The sequence below is a fragment of the Stigmatopora nigra genome, chromosome 21 (genome assembly GCF_051989575.1).
Source record: "Stigmatopora nigra isolate UIUO_SnigA chromosome 21, RoL_Snig_1.1, whole genome shotgun sequence".
In the NCBI taxonomy this organism is placed as follows: Eukaryota; Metazoa; Chordata; class Actinopteri; order Syngnathiformes; family Syngnathidae; genus Stigmatopora; species Stigmatopora nigra.
In genome coordinates, this window is record NC_135528.1 from 5,329,225 (window position 1) to 5,345,654 (window position 16,430).

The 16,430-nt window shown below is 42.8% G+C and overlaps 2 protein-coding genes across 2 annotated transcripts; one reads left to right on the plus strand and one right to left on the minus strand.

The window, feature by feature from the left end:
* The first annotated feature begins 1,824 nt into the window (after nt 1-1,824).
* snrka (SNF related kinase a) lies at nt 1,825-10,060 on the plus strand. The gene is made up of 7 exons (XM_077743725.1): nt 1,825-2,255; nt 2,335-2,553; nt 2,922-3,168; nt 5,979-6,120; nt 6,630-6,842; nt 6,958-7,092; nt 7,462-10,060. The coding sequence occupies exons 1-7, from the start codon at nt 2,133-2,135 to the stop codon at nt 8,681-8,683; spliced, it is 2,301 nt and encodes a 766-aa protein (XP_077599851.1). The 5' UTR covers nt 1,825-2,132; the 3' UTR covers nt 8,684-10,060.
* Nucleotides 10,061-13,068: 3,008 nt separating this feature from the next.
* On the minus strand, nt 13,069-16,216 carry LOC144214761 (1-acylglycerol-3-phosphate O-acyltransferase ABHD5-like). Its single transcript, XM_077743400.1, has 7 exons — nt 16,108-16,216; nt 15,329-15,411; nt 14,882-15,260; nt 14,642-14,793; nt 14,182-14,293; nt 13,938-14,118; nt 13,069-13,847 (listed from the first exon to the last, which is right to left on the minus strand). The coding sequence occupies exons 1-7, from the start codon at nt 16,149-16,151 to the stop codon at nt 13,737-13,739; spliced, it is 1,062 nt and encodes a 353-aa protein (XP_077599526.1). The 5' UTR covers nt 16,152-16,216; the 3' UTR covers nt 13,069-13,736.
* Nucleotides 16,217-16,430: the final 214 nt, after the last annotated feature.

Sequence of the window (16,430 nt, forward strand, 5' to 3'; positions counted from 1 at the left end):
GAAGAAACTGAAAATGACTCGAAGGGCCTCTTTAATGTCGGGCAGATGTGCTTACCACAAGACTAAATATAGTAAAGTCCAATTCCAATTAAGTTGTGTAAAATGGAAAAATAAACAGAATATGGAGATACTCAAATCTTGTTTATCCAATTTACTCCAATTAGAGAGGATATATTCAATGTTTCAACTAATCAGGTTGTGTTGTTGTTTTATTTTGAAATTGATGGCAGTGAAATAATCCCTCAAAAACTGGAGAAAAAGTTTATCAATGCTTAAAAAAACATCTCTTTAAATATGCAAAGGTGAGTAGGTCTAAAAAAAAAAAAAAACTTAGTCTAAGACTAATTTGTGAGCTTTGTGAGCAACGACGTCAGCAAAAAATACCCACTGACATTTCTCAATGCACAATTACAGTCAAAATTCCAGAAGACTTCAATGGTGCATTCACTGTCCCGATTAACAATGCAAAGTTCAAAAGCCCTCATTTGTTGATGTTGTGCTCGTCGCCCGGCTAGCTTTTGCATCTGTGAAAGTTCCATGAACCTCCCGTCACTATAAATAGAGACAAAAATTACTAAGTGTGCGATTAGGTAGTAACATTGTTCATGTGTCCACTTACTTGAGTTTAGATCGTTATGTTTTTAAGATTCTGATTAGTGTGTGTTGTTGCACTGCGCATGTAAAAGTCAGCTTGTGCAATAATGGGAATCAATTAGAGTAGGTTTGCATGAAATATTAATGTGATTTGTCGCCAACCCTATAAACTATTATTATCATGGTGTATAATATTGACTCTAAAATGCTTCTAAATCTAATCGTAAAGTCAATACATTTTGCGATTGCTATATTGGGGGATTATTTATTTATTTATTTATCGGTCAAAGCGTTACAATCTGAGTTTGTCGCAATGTTACGTATTTTTCTTGTCACATTTGTTCAGTTACGTAAGGTAACTCAATGGAATCCGTTATCTCATGTCACATTTTGTGAAATATTTGCTCATGTCATTAGTTAAGCTTGCAGTTGTTCCAGTGTGAGCACACCCACCCCCTTGTAAAAAAATCAACATACTTTATTTCCTGATGCGTAATGTGAATTTTCAAGACTCAACTGGTTGAATAGTAAACGCATATAAGCTCTCCCATTTACGCTTCATTAGGTAACCAAGCCCGGATTAAGCCAAAAACAGTTTACCACACGTAGCGAGCCATGTGTGTCTGTCTCACCACTTAAAGCAGGACCGTAACATGGGGTTGTACTTTTTTAAATACTTGGAAGGCAAAAAAGTTAAGAGATCTCAGAAGGCTTTTATTGTTCAATTATGTTAAAACAAAACTTTTGAGGCATGACTTTTTTTTGGATAGGGAAAAGGCAATTGGCCTACAAACTTAATTTCATCATAGGAGAAGATGTTTCTAATATTTTGTTACCTGGGTCAGACCGTGGGTGTTATTTCCGGCTTGTCATCGTAATATACTGAACTTTTCTTTAGAAAGGAGTGCTTGTTGGCAACGGATTCTATTTATCGGATTGTTTTTTTCTGAATTGAAGGGATTGTGGGCACACCTTAAGGGTGGAGCACCTTGCAGGAATGTTCCGGGCCTGTCCTCGGCATGTCTGGCGCCTATTCCGTCGTTGTGGGCCCTGCAGGTAGACTCGTAGAAATCAGGAATGTCGGTCAGGCTCCTCCTCTCGCCTACTGGGCGGCGTTACGCTGTCATGCGAGCGTGTACCGTCGTTTTGCTTTTTAAAGTTTTTAGATAGCATCAGAAACATTTCCGCGAGAGCACTCATTTTTACATGTCATTTTTAAGGTAAGTTGGGGCTGATTTTAATGGAAATAATCCAATATGATGGTAATTGTATGATTGGTCTTGCTTCTCCGAAAATGAATGAATAATACTGTATTTTTTTTCCTCCACAGAATGTCATAATGGGACTAAAGTGAGAATTCCTCCCCATCATCGCCCCAAGCCTCCTCAGCTGATCTGAGGTCAGCCCGCCCTCGCTGTTTTTTGCCGTGACGCACCTCAGCTGACAGTCAAGCGCCCCCTGAAAGAAGATGGAGGTCTGACAGTGGGAGGAGAGGGTGACACGAGACCGCTACAGCCCCCCACACCTCGCTAACGGCCATGGCGGGACTCAAACGTCACCATGACGGGAAAATCGCCGGGCTGTACGACCTGGACAAGACGTTGGGCCGCGGACACTTTGCTGTGGTTAAGCTAGCTCGGCACGTCTTCACTGGAGAAAAGGTCTACATCCATAAAACAAAACAAAATATATATATTATTATTATTATTGTTTTTACGAGCTTGTCTCTGGTGACTCCAGGTGGCGGTGAAGGTGATCGACAAGACCAAGCTAGACCCGGTGGCACGAGGCCACCTCTTCCAGGAAGTGCGATGCATGAAGTTAGTGCAGCACCCCAACGTGGTGCGCCTATACGAGGTCATCGACACGGCTACCAAACTCTACCTCATCCTGGAACTCGGCGACGGCGGAGACATGTTCGACTGCATCATGAAGCACGAGGGAGGCCTCAGCGAGGAAGTGAGTCAATAACCATTGTAATCGTCGTAGTATTGGAGCGGATGGAAATGGAAAAACGGACCGACGTTTGGCTCCGTGTGACAACGACTTTTGTTTGTTTTGTCTGCCCTTAGCAATGTGACGGCAAAATTACGCAAGAGCGTCGCAATGCTTTGTGCAAAAATGTGTGTGTTGAGAAGGAAATGGCTAGAGTTGATTGTTAAACCATTGTGTGTTGAGACGGATGACTCATACATATCCTGAGTGGGTGTTTTGATTTGGATGGGAATGATCATCCATTCGTTAGCTTTGGATTTAGCTAGCATAGTGCACTATTCACCATAAAGCTATTATGTATTTTTTTATTATTTTTTTTTCACCCCCATCAGGTTTCCAAGTGTTACTTCGCCCAGATCGTTCACGCCATTTCCTACTGCCACCGGCTGCACGTGGTGCACCGGGACCTGAAGCCCGAAAACGTGGTCTTCTTCGAGAAGCAGGGCGTCGTCAAGCTGACCGACTTTGGCTTCAGCAACCGATTTCAGCCGGGGAAGAAGCTCAATACCTCGTGCGGCTCACTGGCCTACTCGGCACCTGAGATCTTGCTCGGGGACGAGTACGACGCACCCGCTGTCGGTAAGTTGGAATCAAAACTTTGGAAAAGATGCTACTAAGCCTCACAACAGAAGGAGTCTTCACTGTACATTGTTCACAACTGTTGTCATAAGCCAAACTGTATTACTGTTACTTTGATGCTGTTATGACTTAGCAATAGATGCACTTTAATGGCTGTTGAATAAGAGCCAAGGTGTGTCTGCAAGTCCCCAAAATGGCCGTTTTATCAGGCAGTTGATAAGGAGCTCAAGGTTCACATAGCCTGATTGCACCTGATGCCAAATGACAATTATAGTACAGTTCCATGGAAGAAATATCGAATAGCATGCTTTTTTTTGATGACCAAGATAACACTCAATTGGCAAAAGATGACCTTAATTTAAACAGATGTCTTGGCACTATTTTTTTTCCACCCCGCCTCACTTATTTTGTAGTTTCTCCAAATCTCCAGAGTGAAATAAGGACATCCCGTCGTCGGGAAAATGCTGTGCATGTTATCATTTAGAAGGAGGCGGTCTTATTCGCAGGGAAATATGACATAATATTTATCAGGCTCATCCAAATTTATTCTGGACTTGAAGGTTCAATTGTGCCATGTGGCCACAGGCCTGCTTTATTATAGAGATAACAAGACCATCTGCTCTTATTGGTTGTATTTGGAGTTTGGCGTTCCTTCCGTTGAGACAAAAATACACTGAGATTAAATATAGGGAGATTTAAGTCTGAAGAAAATGACTCACAATGGAATAAATGTGATTTTTGGAGCTAAAAAGAAATCCCAGGTCTGCCGTGTAAAAAAAAAAAAAAAAAAAAGCGCCCACCTCGTTTCCTTCCTGATGTTATACGGTGTGTCAGCACCCTCCCTTTTTTGGAACATCCTCCAAATGTCGAGTTAAATATAGACTTTTTCTTTCCAGCTCAGCAAGCATGAGCTGCACAAACAGCAAAATCATGCCCGATAAGCGCCGTATTGGTGCACAAACATAGCACATGAAATGTGAAAAAATGCTCATTCATTATTTCTTGGCTTCCCATGCATATGCATTAAAAAAGGTGGATAACAAAAATATATTTTTTTAATTCTTATGACGCTCCATGGGAAACATTCAATTTGGGTATTACTCGGGCATCTGGTTTTGTAAATAAAGTTAGAGAGGAAGGAAGTTGAGGCAGTCAGGGTTGCTAGGAGACATCGGCAGGGGGGGCAAGATGGCGTCCGCAACAGCTCGAGATGCTTCACAGCACCAAAACAAATCTCAGGGATACTTATAGACAAGAGGTGTATCCCCTAGTGGCTAATTAATATGTTGCGATGGTTCGTTTTTTTTCCCACCCAATGAAAAATGATGTACGTCACCCTTTTCAGAATGTATGCTATTTGTATGTTGCTATTTTTCTACCCCAAAAAAACCTCTACCACTTTAGAAATTGTCACTAAATTGTTATTCAAATGACAAAAATGATGCCGTAACACAGGGGTCGGGAACCTTTTTGACGAAGAGAGCCACAAACAATTCATATTTTTCAATGTTATTTCTTGTGAGCCATACTACGAGTGCTTTTTCATTTTTTTGTAATTTCACCACTTTTAAAGTGGAAAAAAATGAATATTTTTAAAAATATTCTTATACTGTTGCTAATCAATGAGGATTCATTCCAGAAGACTACTGCAAAAAAAATGAAAATTAAAGCAGTTCTAGATGTAATATTTGAGTTCTGTCATCAGCCGTTTCCATATTTTACCTCACAGGTTAGCAAAAATCCAAATGCACTCGTCAAAAGAGCCACATGTGGCTCCAGAGCCATAGATTCCCTACCCTTGCTGTAACATAATCATTGGATAACTGCATCCTAGTTTAGATTTTAGCCCAGCGAGTGTAATGTGGGCGAAAATGCAGGTGCAATTGTATAAATAACCTTGAAATAGCTTAGCTTACAACAAGAAGCCCATCAATATTTTATAGCAACAAAAGAAATGACTCCTCGAAGCTGAATCAGCACATTGTTGAAGACGCAGATATTTGATAAATGGGGTTTCACTGGATTTGAAAAGTCTTTTGTTGGGACCAGATTGTCTCTTCCTGCCATGTTTCTGTCACACACAAAGTGTCTTTCTAAGTCACTGACAGATTGTCACGGCAGGATATTAAACTGGCGGAAGCCCCACAGCTAGAAAATTGAAAAAAAGTGAACTCAAAGTGGTAAAGAGAAGCGTAGCATGAAAGTAGCAGTTGTATGATGTCGCCTGAGATGCACATGTTAACCCACTTTTTCCGGAATATTGCGCACATGCGGTGCCGCGGGGCCGTGAGCACCTTGTCTTCAGTCGGAAGAGAGAGATATGAATATGCTTGGTTTGATTGGAGGGGGGTGGGCAGGCTTTCTTTGCTTTTTTGTATCTAGGTCAAGGAAATAGAAGCACAAAAAAGGCTTGCTTCAATTGAAATCTTTCATGTCATTTAAGCTGCTCGACATAATAATAATAATATCGTCAGCCTGGTAACTCCTTTTTATAATACCTTGTCATCAATGTAATAGATTTAATTTGTGGTGGTGAAATATGAATTCATTTGGAAATTGTAGTGCTTTGTTTGTTTAGGTTTGAGTTTTTAAGGCTTTCAAATTGGTTTTTCAGATTTGAAATACAAGCATGGCTTGGGTGCTTTGTTTGTTTAGATTGGATTGCACCATTTTAGATATAATATTTAGATTTTTTTTAATTGGGCTATAAGAACTGCATGAAAAGCCCTAAAAATTCTGTTTTTTATAGATACAATGTGCAGTGTTTACGTATCCCCCCCCTTGACACCTCACTCTCACCTCCCCCGCAGATATCTGGAGCCTGGGTGTGATTCTCTTCATGCTGGTGTGCGGCCAGCCGCCTTTTCAGGAGGCCAACGACAGCGAGACGCTCACCATGATCATGGACTGCAAATACACGGTGCCCCCGCACATCTCCGGAGCTTGTCGAGAGTGAGTCGCCGCCACGCAAACATGCAAACACACCAATGCGCGCACCAGCTCGCACATGCAGATGGTCGAGCCCATTCGGGCAGGTGCTATGTATTTCACACATATCCGTGACTGGACATTTGGTCACCGGTCTTTTGGTCCCTTTTGTTCGAGGGTCAAATGTACTTAGATATTAAACAGTACTTACATATTAATTAGTACTTAGATATTAAACGGTACTTAGATATTAAACAGTACTTGGATGTTAGACAGTACTTGGATATTAAACAGTACTTAGATAGTAAACAGTACTTCGATAATAAACAGTACTTAGATATGAAACAGTACTTAGAGATTAAACTCTCTCTCTCTTAGATACTAAACTCTCTCATGAATATAATTTTGAGAGCCGGCTTCAACAGTAAAGTTTTATTTTTTATCTTCTTTCTCGTTGCTGTGCAATACCTCGAATTACCACTAAGTTCTGTTCCCACGTTGTTAATGTTAAATTTGAGTTTTCCTCTCTCTAGCCTTATCAGCCACATGCTGCAGCGTGACCCCAAAAAGCGAGCGACTCTGGAAGAAATTGAGAACCACGCCTGGCTCCAAGGAGTTGACCCATCACCAGCCACTAAGCTGTCTACGCCGCTGGTATCCCACCGTAGTTTACTGGAAGAGGAGCACAGTTCCATTATCCAGCGCATGGTGCTTGGGAGCATCGCGGACCGGGACGCCATAACCGAGTATGCGTTTCACCATTTTTGCATCCAACTCTTATCAAGATTGAAAGTGTTTTTTTAATTATTTTATTTTACAAATGTCACTCACGACCACAATGCATACTTTTGTAAATACCAGGGCTCTGGAGTCCAATCAGTACAACCACATCACGGCGACATACTACCTGCTGGCTGAGAGGATGCTGAGGGATCGGCAAGAGAAGGAGCAACACAGCCAGACAAGATCGCCCAGTCCCAGCAAGGCCCAGTTTAGGTAAGAAAATAGAAGTGAAAATTGAAAGAGTGCATTCTAGTCCAAAATACTCCCCTCCTTAAGTCAAGGCTGACACTTATGTGACTGTCTACTCTTAATCCTCAATAGAAGTTGAGCACATATGAACAGATGGCCACCCTTGAAACAGGCACACACTTGGCAAAACAACACACTGACTTTCATACACGTTTTTACAAGGCAGGAAAGAATAACACTTAACTATTTGAAAGTGCCATCTTGAATTGAGTTTAGTTTTTTATTGCCATTAGTCAAATAGGACATTTAAATATTTAGTTTTTAGGTGAATTTTTGGTTTTATTTTTAGCCCGTTGACGTGTTTTTTCTTCTTTGCATTCTTCACATTAACAGGCAGTCTTGGCCCACCCGAGTGGACGTCCACCAGGACGTCAGCGACGGCTTGGGGGGTCCGTCCATGTCGCACCCAGGCGGGCCTCAGTCCCCAGCCCGCAGTGCAGAGAGCCTCCACAAAGGCCCCCGGCCCAAAACGGCCCTGCTGGACCTGAGTCACAGCAGGCCGGACAAGCAGCAGCAGAAGCAGGACAAGGGGCTTCGGCCTCTGGTCAAACCCCCCTCCAATCCCCTCCGACTGGGCCCGTTGACATCGGTCGCCTCTTGCAAAACGCGCAGTCCCAGCCTTTTCAGCGTGGACGAGGAGGAAGAGGAAGGGGAGGAGCGAGGGTCCCCCTCAACCTCTCCCGCCCAAGTGGTGCTTCGCTCCAAAACGTCGTCGTCGCCGGCCTCGTCACGTCATCGCCTGACTTCCCGCATGAGCGCGCCGGTGCTCAACCAGATCCACGAGGACGAGCGAGGGGAGGACGAGGAGGAGGAAGAAGAAGACGAGGACGAGGAAGAGGCGGGGGATTTAAAAGGGCGCGGCGCCACTAAGCCCAGCCTCAGTCTGGACTTGAATTCCGGAACGGCGTCGCCTAAAACGGTCAGCTCGCCGCCAACACCCGAGGACGACGCGGGGAGCTGGCAGCCGTCGGAGGAAGTGGTGACGGAAGCGGCGGCGGGCGAGGAGGCGGACAAAAGGCCGGCTCAGGATGGCAACTCTCACTGCGCCAGCCCCGCCGGCTCCGTTTCGGGCCAAGGCAAGAACTCGGCCAAAGCTTCTAGCGGCCTGGTGGAGAGCCTCAAATTGATGAGCTTGTGCCTCAGCTCGCAGTTCCACAACCTGAAAGGCGGCGCGGGTGGGGGGACGCCGGCCAACGGGCCCATCGCCATCGCCGGGGACCCTCAAGAGCGCCCCGTCTGGAGGATGTGCGTAGGCGGCTCCACCGGCAGCTTGGACAAGGTCTCACTCCTGGCTGGGCCCTCGCCACGGGGGAACTTGTACCAAGCGCCGCCCCCTTTGGGGGACGCACTGGTGGACCCCTTGTTGGAGGGGTCCTGCTCGGGGACCTTGATGCTGGGGGAGTTGGACCTGGCCCGGGAGAATCACAGGAACATAAAGAATCGAGCCCTGCAGATGCCTCTGAGTGACAAGACCTTGTCGGTCAATATCCACCGCAGTCCTAAGGAGGGTCTGCTGTGTACCCCCACCCCTCACAGTTGCTGTCAGGTCATCTAGTGGGTGCGCACTTCCACACTCTTCACCATTTAGTCTCTATCCTTCATATCCGTTTCCCTCACTCATTGCAAACAGCAATTGGGATCATTAAACTTGGCTAGAAAATGACGGCTAATCGTTTGGTCTTCACTAGTTAAGAGACAAAGTTGAGAGATATCAAGGATAAGGACTAGATCTCATTCCAAACTCGGTGACACTTGCCGATGACGTTTGATGGAGCACCCGATTGTGACTTGGCACAGTTTGAAACGCTTTCCTAAACGAGGCATTAAGTACACTGTTGTCAACGCACAAAAAAAGTGTGTACACAAGTCGTTTTCATGTCACATGTCCACACACACAAATAGACACTGACGTCACTCGCAGTTTTCATCTCGTTACATTTTGTTGCACTGTGCTGTTTTTTTTATTTACTTCTATTTAAAAAAACATTTTTTAAAAACATTTGTTTTTTTGAGGGTTAAAAAAAACAAAAACGATGACTGAAAGCGTGCTTTCACGAAAATGAGGACAAATGAAAGAGTCGAGTAGGATGGTGCCGCACAGTGTTCTGTAGTCCATCGCTTTTATTTTTCTATCTGGAATGTCCGTTCTGCTAAAGAAAAAAAAAGAAAAGGAAAAAAACAAAAAGGCAGCACAAGGCAGTTGGGCTCAGTTGTACATTTGTGAATAAGACTTCTAAGCACTTCTTCTAGTGTTGACGTATCGCCATAGAAAGCACCATTACTCCTCTCTTCCTTCTGGATTATTGAAACACCCTCGACTTGAAGTGACTCAGACTGGAAATAAACCAGTCAAAAAAAAAAAAGACAAATGTACATACCTGTATGTACAACTCACACCAAAATGGCAGCTGTTTATCTTTACATTCAAAAGGGAATTCAACAAGTGGAAGTCAACCCGCGTGCATCCAGATGTTTTACCGGAATCGCGGTAGCCGCTGTTGTAGCGTCATTCCAAAAAAAAAAAAAAACAACCCAAAATGGCGTGCGGGGTCAGGTGGGGGGTGCTTAAGAACAACAACAAAGCCCACCCTATCCACCTTAAGCGTCGCTGTGTGTCATCAGATGTGTAACTCACCCCAGGTGGAATATTTATCTCGACAGTGACAGTGCATGTGTTTTTTTTTTGCTGTAGCAAGCTACAATCCACCTGTAGTGAGAGTACGCCTTTGTATATTGATATTATAATATACGCGCGTACTTACGACGCTACTGTACTAACAGGGACGGAAACGGTCACTTTATACTGTAGCCACACAGCAATACCAGCGACTGCAAAATGTACAACAATAATGGATGTGCCATACGTCTTGAGCATATTGTACTGTATGTATATGATAGAGATATATTAGAATAAACTGATGTGAATGAAGGATTTTTATGTTATGACTTTTTTGTTTTTTTGGCCTGGGACAGTTTCTACCTCTCAAATTGGATGTCTATTGTTGCCAAAGAGCTAAATGTACTCCTACGCTTGACAAATAAGTATCCTAGTTGTAATCTGGGTAACATCTGGCCGAGTATATTCCACAAAGAGAGGTGGATCACAAACTTGCGGACGCGCCTGTACACGTCGCACTTCCCGGCGAAAAGCAAAAGCCGCGTAATCCGTAGGATAAACCGCATAGACCAACCAACACGAGGTCATCGCGTGATTTGAAAAAATGTGAATGGAAACGCTCGGAATAGTGCGCCAGGGGCGCAACACTAGGTCAGAAGACCCTGTGCAAAAAAAAATGTTAGTGAAAATCAGGATTGGCATTTTTTATGGCCTCATTATTGGTGCACTTTGGCTTCACATTATTATAAATTAATGTTTTTTTTTAATGCATTTTTTTCCTCCCTCACAAACCCTCTTATGTAGTCAGTACGGATGCATTTTGTCCCACTTGGCCAGGAACATGAGCACGTGACAACAGATGATCTGTTTGTGCCGGGTCAGCAAGCCCCGACAGTCTGTTACACTTAATCCTTTGCCAGTCCTGAAATGTGCACCAATCACCAAGTATTTTTAGCAGTAACAATTTCACACAATTATTGAAAATGTAGAGCAAAAAAAATATATTTTAACGTGCAATTTTTCTTTTTTAAGCAAGAAACCATCATTTCACATTGGGTAACAATTTAATATTATATTTCTGTTTACACAGACAAACAATATTACATTTAAATTGATGTTCTTTCATATTGTTTTAATACTTTCAATGTAAAATAATGTTCAATCTTAACAGTCATTCGGCTACTTGACAAACAGTTTGCAAAAGGTCAATTATGGATAAATTATTCTATTTCTGTTCAGCATAAATCCTTTTTATATTTTTTTTCTAACATAATATACAACCACAGCTTTTATATTTGCAAATCAAACCACATTAATATCAAATTATGTTCTTTGCAGTGTTCCAATTTATTTATTTATTTTAATGAAAAAAGCAATTGTTTTTTTTTTAAACTACAAATAAAGAAATTGAATATTTTGAGGGTATCCATCAAATCAAAATTTATTAATTAACACAAATTCTGGCACTGATGATGTTCTGTTTAGGTAGTATTCCTAATATTGTGGCATGTGGGATCGAGTAGTATATATATATTTAGCGTCATAGGGCGTCACTTGTCTTGCCATCCGAGATCCCTCCACATCTCACGCCTGACCTTCACGTCCCTTCAGCAGCTGTCTTCGCTTTTATTTTTACTTGCGGCTCGCAGCTGCTTTGGAACTTTTAGCTTCATTATTTGGAAGCCATGGTGTCAATCCACACTAGCTTCCGAGTGGAAATTTCCACAGTAGAAAGGTATGCGGTAGGGTATTAGGAAAGAACAATGCCTTAACTGGCTTTTTTTTCCTGACATAAGGTCGTATCTTATTGAATTTGATAGATTGGACTTCAATAAGTCACAACCTGCAGTTCTTTTCTTAGTAAAAAAACCATTAGTTACTTTATTATTTAGTTCCAGCTGCTCAAACGACTAAATTGGGCAAAGTGGAAGAATGCATCCGCTTGTTATGGTTTAAAAAGCATCACACAATGCCGTTGATTACCAATAAAGAAGTCCAAGATGTGTTAATGGTGGCTTTTCACCGGATGTGAGTCACTATCACTCCACTCCATTTGTACTAATGAAATGATTGTGTTCCAGGTTACTGTGTGGGTGACATCCAGACAACAACTTGGCACACAGGCTCAAGATTTAGGCGTCACATGGTAAGAAATTTTTTAAAAAATCATTGTTTATTTTTATTAGCCCACACAGCAACTAACCACAGAGTGGTTAGTGAGTTGGCCTCACAGTGGGGCAACTGGGTTCAAATCCACCTATGGGGAATGTTGCATGTTCTCTCTGGGCTTGTGTGGGTTTTCCATGGGTACTCCAGTTTTCTCCCACATTCCAAAGACATGCATGGTAGGATGATTGGACTCTTTAAATTGCTCCTAGGTATGAGTGTGGATGGTTGTTTGTCTCCTTGTGCTCTGTGATTGGCTGACCACCAATTAAGGCCCAAAGTCAGCTGGGATAGGCTCCAGCACCCCCGCGATCCTTGCATAAAAAGGTTTAGAAAATGAGATGAGATCTAGTTCAAGGAATGGAAATATTTATACTGAGTGGGTAAATTGCTTTTATTTATAATGGTTAGAAGAATAAAAATGAATATTGTAAATGGAAAAAGAGAAACATGAGGATGTTACGAAATATTATTTGTATTTTAATTTTCCAATAAAGTTAAAAATCATAAACGATTATAAATAAGTGATGTATTTTTTCAAGTCAATTGTTTAGGAAAGGAACCTCTTTGGAAACATATATATATATATATATTTTTTTTTTAATCTTGCCTTTTTATGAGTGAGTGTGCAGTTTTAACTTATAAAACGCGTCGCTCGGCCGCCTCGTCGAACATCAGCCAGCGTTCAAGCCATAATTACCGTGTCCGAGTCCATCGTCGCTTCCGGTAGCTTGGCAAGACCGACAGATTTGGTCTCCGTGGTGACGCTGTTGCCAGGAGACAGAACAAGTGGGGTGTCGTTTCTGTCTGCGGGCTGACACAAATGGACAGATGCAGAAGAGAGGCCTTCACTGCACAAACATTTCAACCTTAACCAGGAGGATTTCTATCTTACTTTTGTGCTAACTTTTACAAAAAGTGTTCAATTATTCATGGGAAGCTCTTGAGCAATTATATCCAGTTAAAGTCTGAGGAAAAGCCTAAAAAAAAGAATGAATAGCTGCTGGTACGAGTACTTTGTTCTTGGTAATAAGCAAGTAGTAATTGCAGAACTGCTCCCTGTACAGTGTTTTTTTTTTTTTTTGCATACTAGTATGCAAATTAAAGTGAACAGAAATAGCTGACATTTAGCAAGACAAAACAAAAAAACAAGGAGGTAACATCTATTCCTTTTATAAGAGTCACATTCATTTTTAAGGAAAGTTATGACATGATTACACATTCTGGCATTTGGAGACACGGGCGTGGAGATTTTGTCTAGCCAACATAGTCTAACTTTGATCCCGCCACACAATACAGACTTGTCATTGAATGAAGCTCATAAAACCGTGAGCGCAATGTTTGACTTGGGACGTGACAGGAAGTCTATTTTTAGTCAAAACACTCCCGCTTTGATACTATTTTGTGTCTGTGCAAAGTCTCTTTGAGGACCACAGTCTTGGAATAAGCATAGTTGGTTGATTGGTTGGTGGATTGTGTCAGAGTGGCAAAGTGTACTGTACTGACACCTGCTGGTTGGGAGAGCGGCGGGCGCTCCCGCAATGTGCCCTTTGTCCTATTTACTTTTTCCCTCGTATCTACGAGAACATTCTCTATAGATCCTTGCTACGAACGAGGTATTCGCTTCAGAGAATTTTCCTCCCAGATGTAGATAAGGGTTTCCCAATGCCGCCAGCTTTTCCGACGCAATCCTCGCCAAGCTTGGGGAAAGTTCACCCGAGTGGCTAAAGTGCGTATTGTTAAAAGGCCAAATGGTTTCATCCATCCTTGTTCGGTAGAAGGGGGTTCGTTCTAAGCGGGTGTTGATTTAAAAAAGTATGAGTCGTCAGGGTTTTGGGCAAAAGCCTGTGTCCGTTCTTGCCAGGATGCGCAGGACTGTTTGGTTGAAGTCTTCCGGTTGGTCGGCGAAAACGTAATGGCCCGCTCCTCGAATCACCTGGTGGAGAAAAGGCACGATGAGGGGAATTTTAGAGTCAGAATTTTGAGATTTTTTTGGGGGTCGTTGTTTTTAAAAGGACGCGCCTACCGTGATGCCCACTTCCGGCCTGGTTTTCTTGAAGGCGTATCCCGAAGCGCTGTCGATGCTGGAGCGTGATCCGTAGATAAAAGAGATGGGAACGCTAGCCCGGACCTGGCCAATGCGTTCCAGCATGGGCCGCTTCGCCCAGCCGTAGGGGATGGTCATGTTTTTGAAAGCTGTCTCACCGCTAAAATGGGGATTGGGTTAGGGTTGGTCCCACAGAATGGGTGGGATGGGCAGATTGACTTACCTGGGAGTCTGGGCATTTAAATGGTAGATGTAGTTTGACACAGTGTTGTCATCAAACACAGAAGAATACTTTTGTTTGAAGTCGGACCGAATGGCTTGGACCAGCGTTGGACCTGAGGACAGGCAATTAATTAAAAGGCAAAAAGTAGCCCTTGAATAGCTGAAGAATATGGAAAATATAACCATAACATGCAATTTTACAATAATTTTACATATTATTTATTTATTAACATATTACCTATTTATTTATGTCTAAACCTTATTTTTCTGTGTCTATATTCTCACCCTCAGTTAAATTTCCCAAATACAGCAAGAATAAAGTTATCTAATCTAATAACGTTTCTCGTAAACTTTAACCGACGACTTTAGGTTTCGTAATGATGTTGCGTAATCTGCCAGCTGACAAATGGCGAACAACATGTGTGTGTGTGTGTGTGTGTTTATGTGTGTGCTGTGCAAACCTAAAGGCCCGGCCAGTCTGAGGCCGGCCAATGGGTTGAAGGGGCTCATGACCGCGCCCATTGCTCGAATCCATACTGGGATGGAATCGTGGTGGGGGTTGTCGGGACGGGCGGGGAAACCCCATGGTTCCACCAGCAGCAAATGTTTTACCCTAAACACACACAGAACAATTATATTATAAAAAAATACCATAACCAATACAATTTTGTTGTCCATGACAATCAAGCCCATCCCATTACCTTTGAGGGTATCTGAGCGTATAGGCAGCAGACAGATATCCTCCCAAATTGTGTCCCAGAAGCAACATTTCATCCAATCCCGCTTTCTCTCTCCACTCTTCCAGGGCTTCCACAAACTGCTCTTCGGCACCCTCGGGCTCGCCGCTGAACGACGGGCGGCTGCTCCGGCCAAAGCCCAGCAAGTCCAGAGCGTAAACCGGACCCCTACTGGAGAGAGATTCCAGATTCTGCGTCCACAGAGCCACGCCACCGCCGAAGCCGTGCAGGAGGACCAGAGGAGGCCTGGATTTAAGTGCAGAGGATGATTGAAAGGCCATGGTCCATAGGTAGTTTCCATTGGAAATGTGGACGCGCTGTCTGGAGAAAGGTTGCTTGACGTCTGTGAGGAAGATAGAGATGCAGATGAGAAGCTTGGACGCTAAAACAATGTCATTTATTTAGGCTTACTTTTCAGCATTTTCTCTTCCGCGTCTTGAAGCTGAGAGGGCGAAGTGGGGCACCATGATGGAAGCCAACTTAATAACCAGGAGCTGCACACATGAGATAAGAAAATGTCATTACGTTTAGTTTATTTTTTTATGACCATTGGTTATGTTTTGAATGGCGATTTTAGGCTTCTTCTTGAACACCGGAGAATTAATTTTGATTTTAGACTTACACAAGACACTGGCTCCAAGAAGCCATGTGTTTTCTACAGGGCTGAGGTTATTTACCTCCTTGTCTGTACAATGAACTTTGACCATGACATTTTCGTTATTGCTGACAGGCAGTCTGTGACTTCCCTGACTACCCATTCAGGCAGAACTTGACAACAACTATAAACCAGACATTGAATTCGTAATAAGCATGTTTATAAACAAACTTGCACACGTAAGAATGATAATTACACTGTAAAAATCTACCTTTCTGGAACAGACAGGCAGTTTAACAGTTTTGTTTCTGTGCAAAACAATCATCGCAGACAGCCAAACTCAACGCCGAATCGATCATAAAGTACCGTACACTTTTTTAAAAACATATGATCGTGACAATTTAAGCAGGCGAAGTATTAGTTTGTAAAAATAACTAGATTGCATGCACTTCCCTAAACACTTTCTAACGAAGATCTGCTAGTCTCAACCGCTTGGCTCGTTCCGAGAAACAACGGATCTGTGTTGAAATCGCGTTGTAAGCGACAACAAAATCAAATCTTGTGAGCTGAAAAGCTTTGAAAAACTCTAATGTACCTCTGCTCCTTGACAGGGGGACCCCACTCCGCCATTCTTCGCATGTTTATGAGGGGTACTGCGACGGTGCGACCTGGGAGGAGGAATTGTCACAATTTGTCATGCTGCCTTCAGGTACACTCTGGGAAAAAAACAACAAGTTGGATTTGCGTCTCACAATCATGTGCAGCAATCTAACAACATACAAATATTACAATTCACCACAAGCAGCAATTATATATATATATGTTATTTTATTACAATTTTAAGTCGAGTAGTGTGACATCTCTGACGGTTTTGATGCAAGTATGTTTTTTATTTTTCCTCCGAATGCATTTGAACAC

Excerpts from the sequence above, each read along its gene's own strand:
- snrka (XM_077743725.1), top strand. The coding sequence starts at position 2,133 with ATGGCGGGACTCAAACGTCACCATGACGGGAAAATCGCCGGGCTGTAC. Across the intron at positions 3,169-5,978 it reads GTACGACGCACCCGCTGTCG|ATATCTGGAGCCTGGGTGTG; the intron begins GTAAGTTGGAAT and ends CCTCCCCCGCAG. Across the intron at positions 6,121-6,629 it reads ATCTCCGGAGCTTGTCGAGA|CCTTATCAGCCACATGCTGC; the intron begins GTGAGTCGCCGC and ends TCCTCTCTCTAG.
- LOC144214761 (XM_077743400.1), bottom strand. The coding sequence starts at position 16,151 with ATGCGAAGAATGGCGGAGTGGGGTCCCCCTGTCAAGGAGCAGAG. Across the intron at positions 15,412-16,107 it reads CCCCCTGTCAAGGAGCAGAG|CTCCTGGTTATTAAGTTGGC; the intron begins GTACATTAGAGT and ends TCATGTGTGCAG. Across the intron at positions 13,848-13,937 it reads GGCCGGAAGTGGGCATCACG|GTGATTCGAGGAGCGGGCCA; the intron begins GTAGGCGCGTCC and ends TTTCTCCACCAG.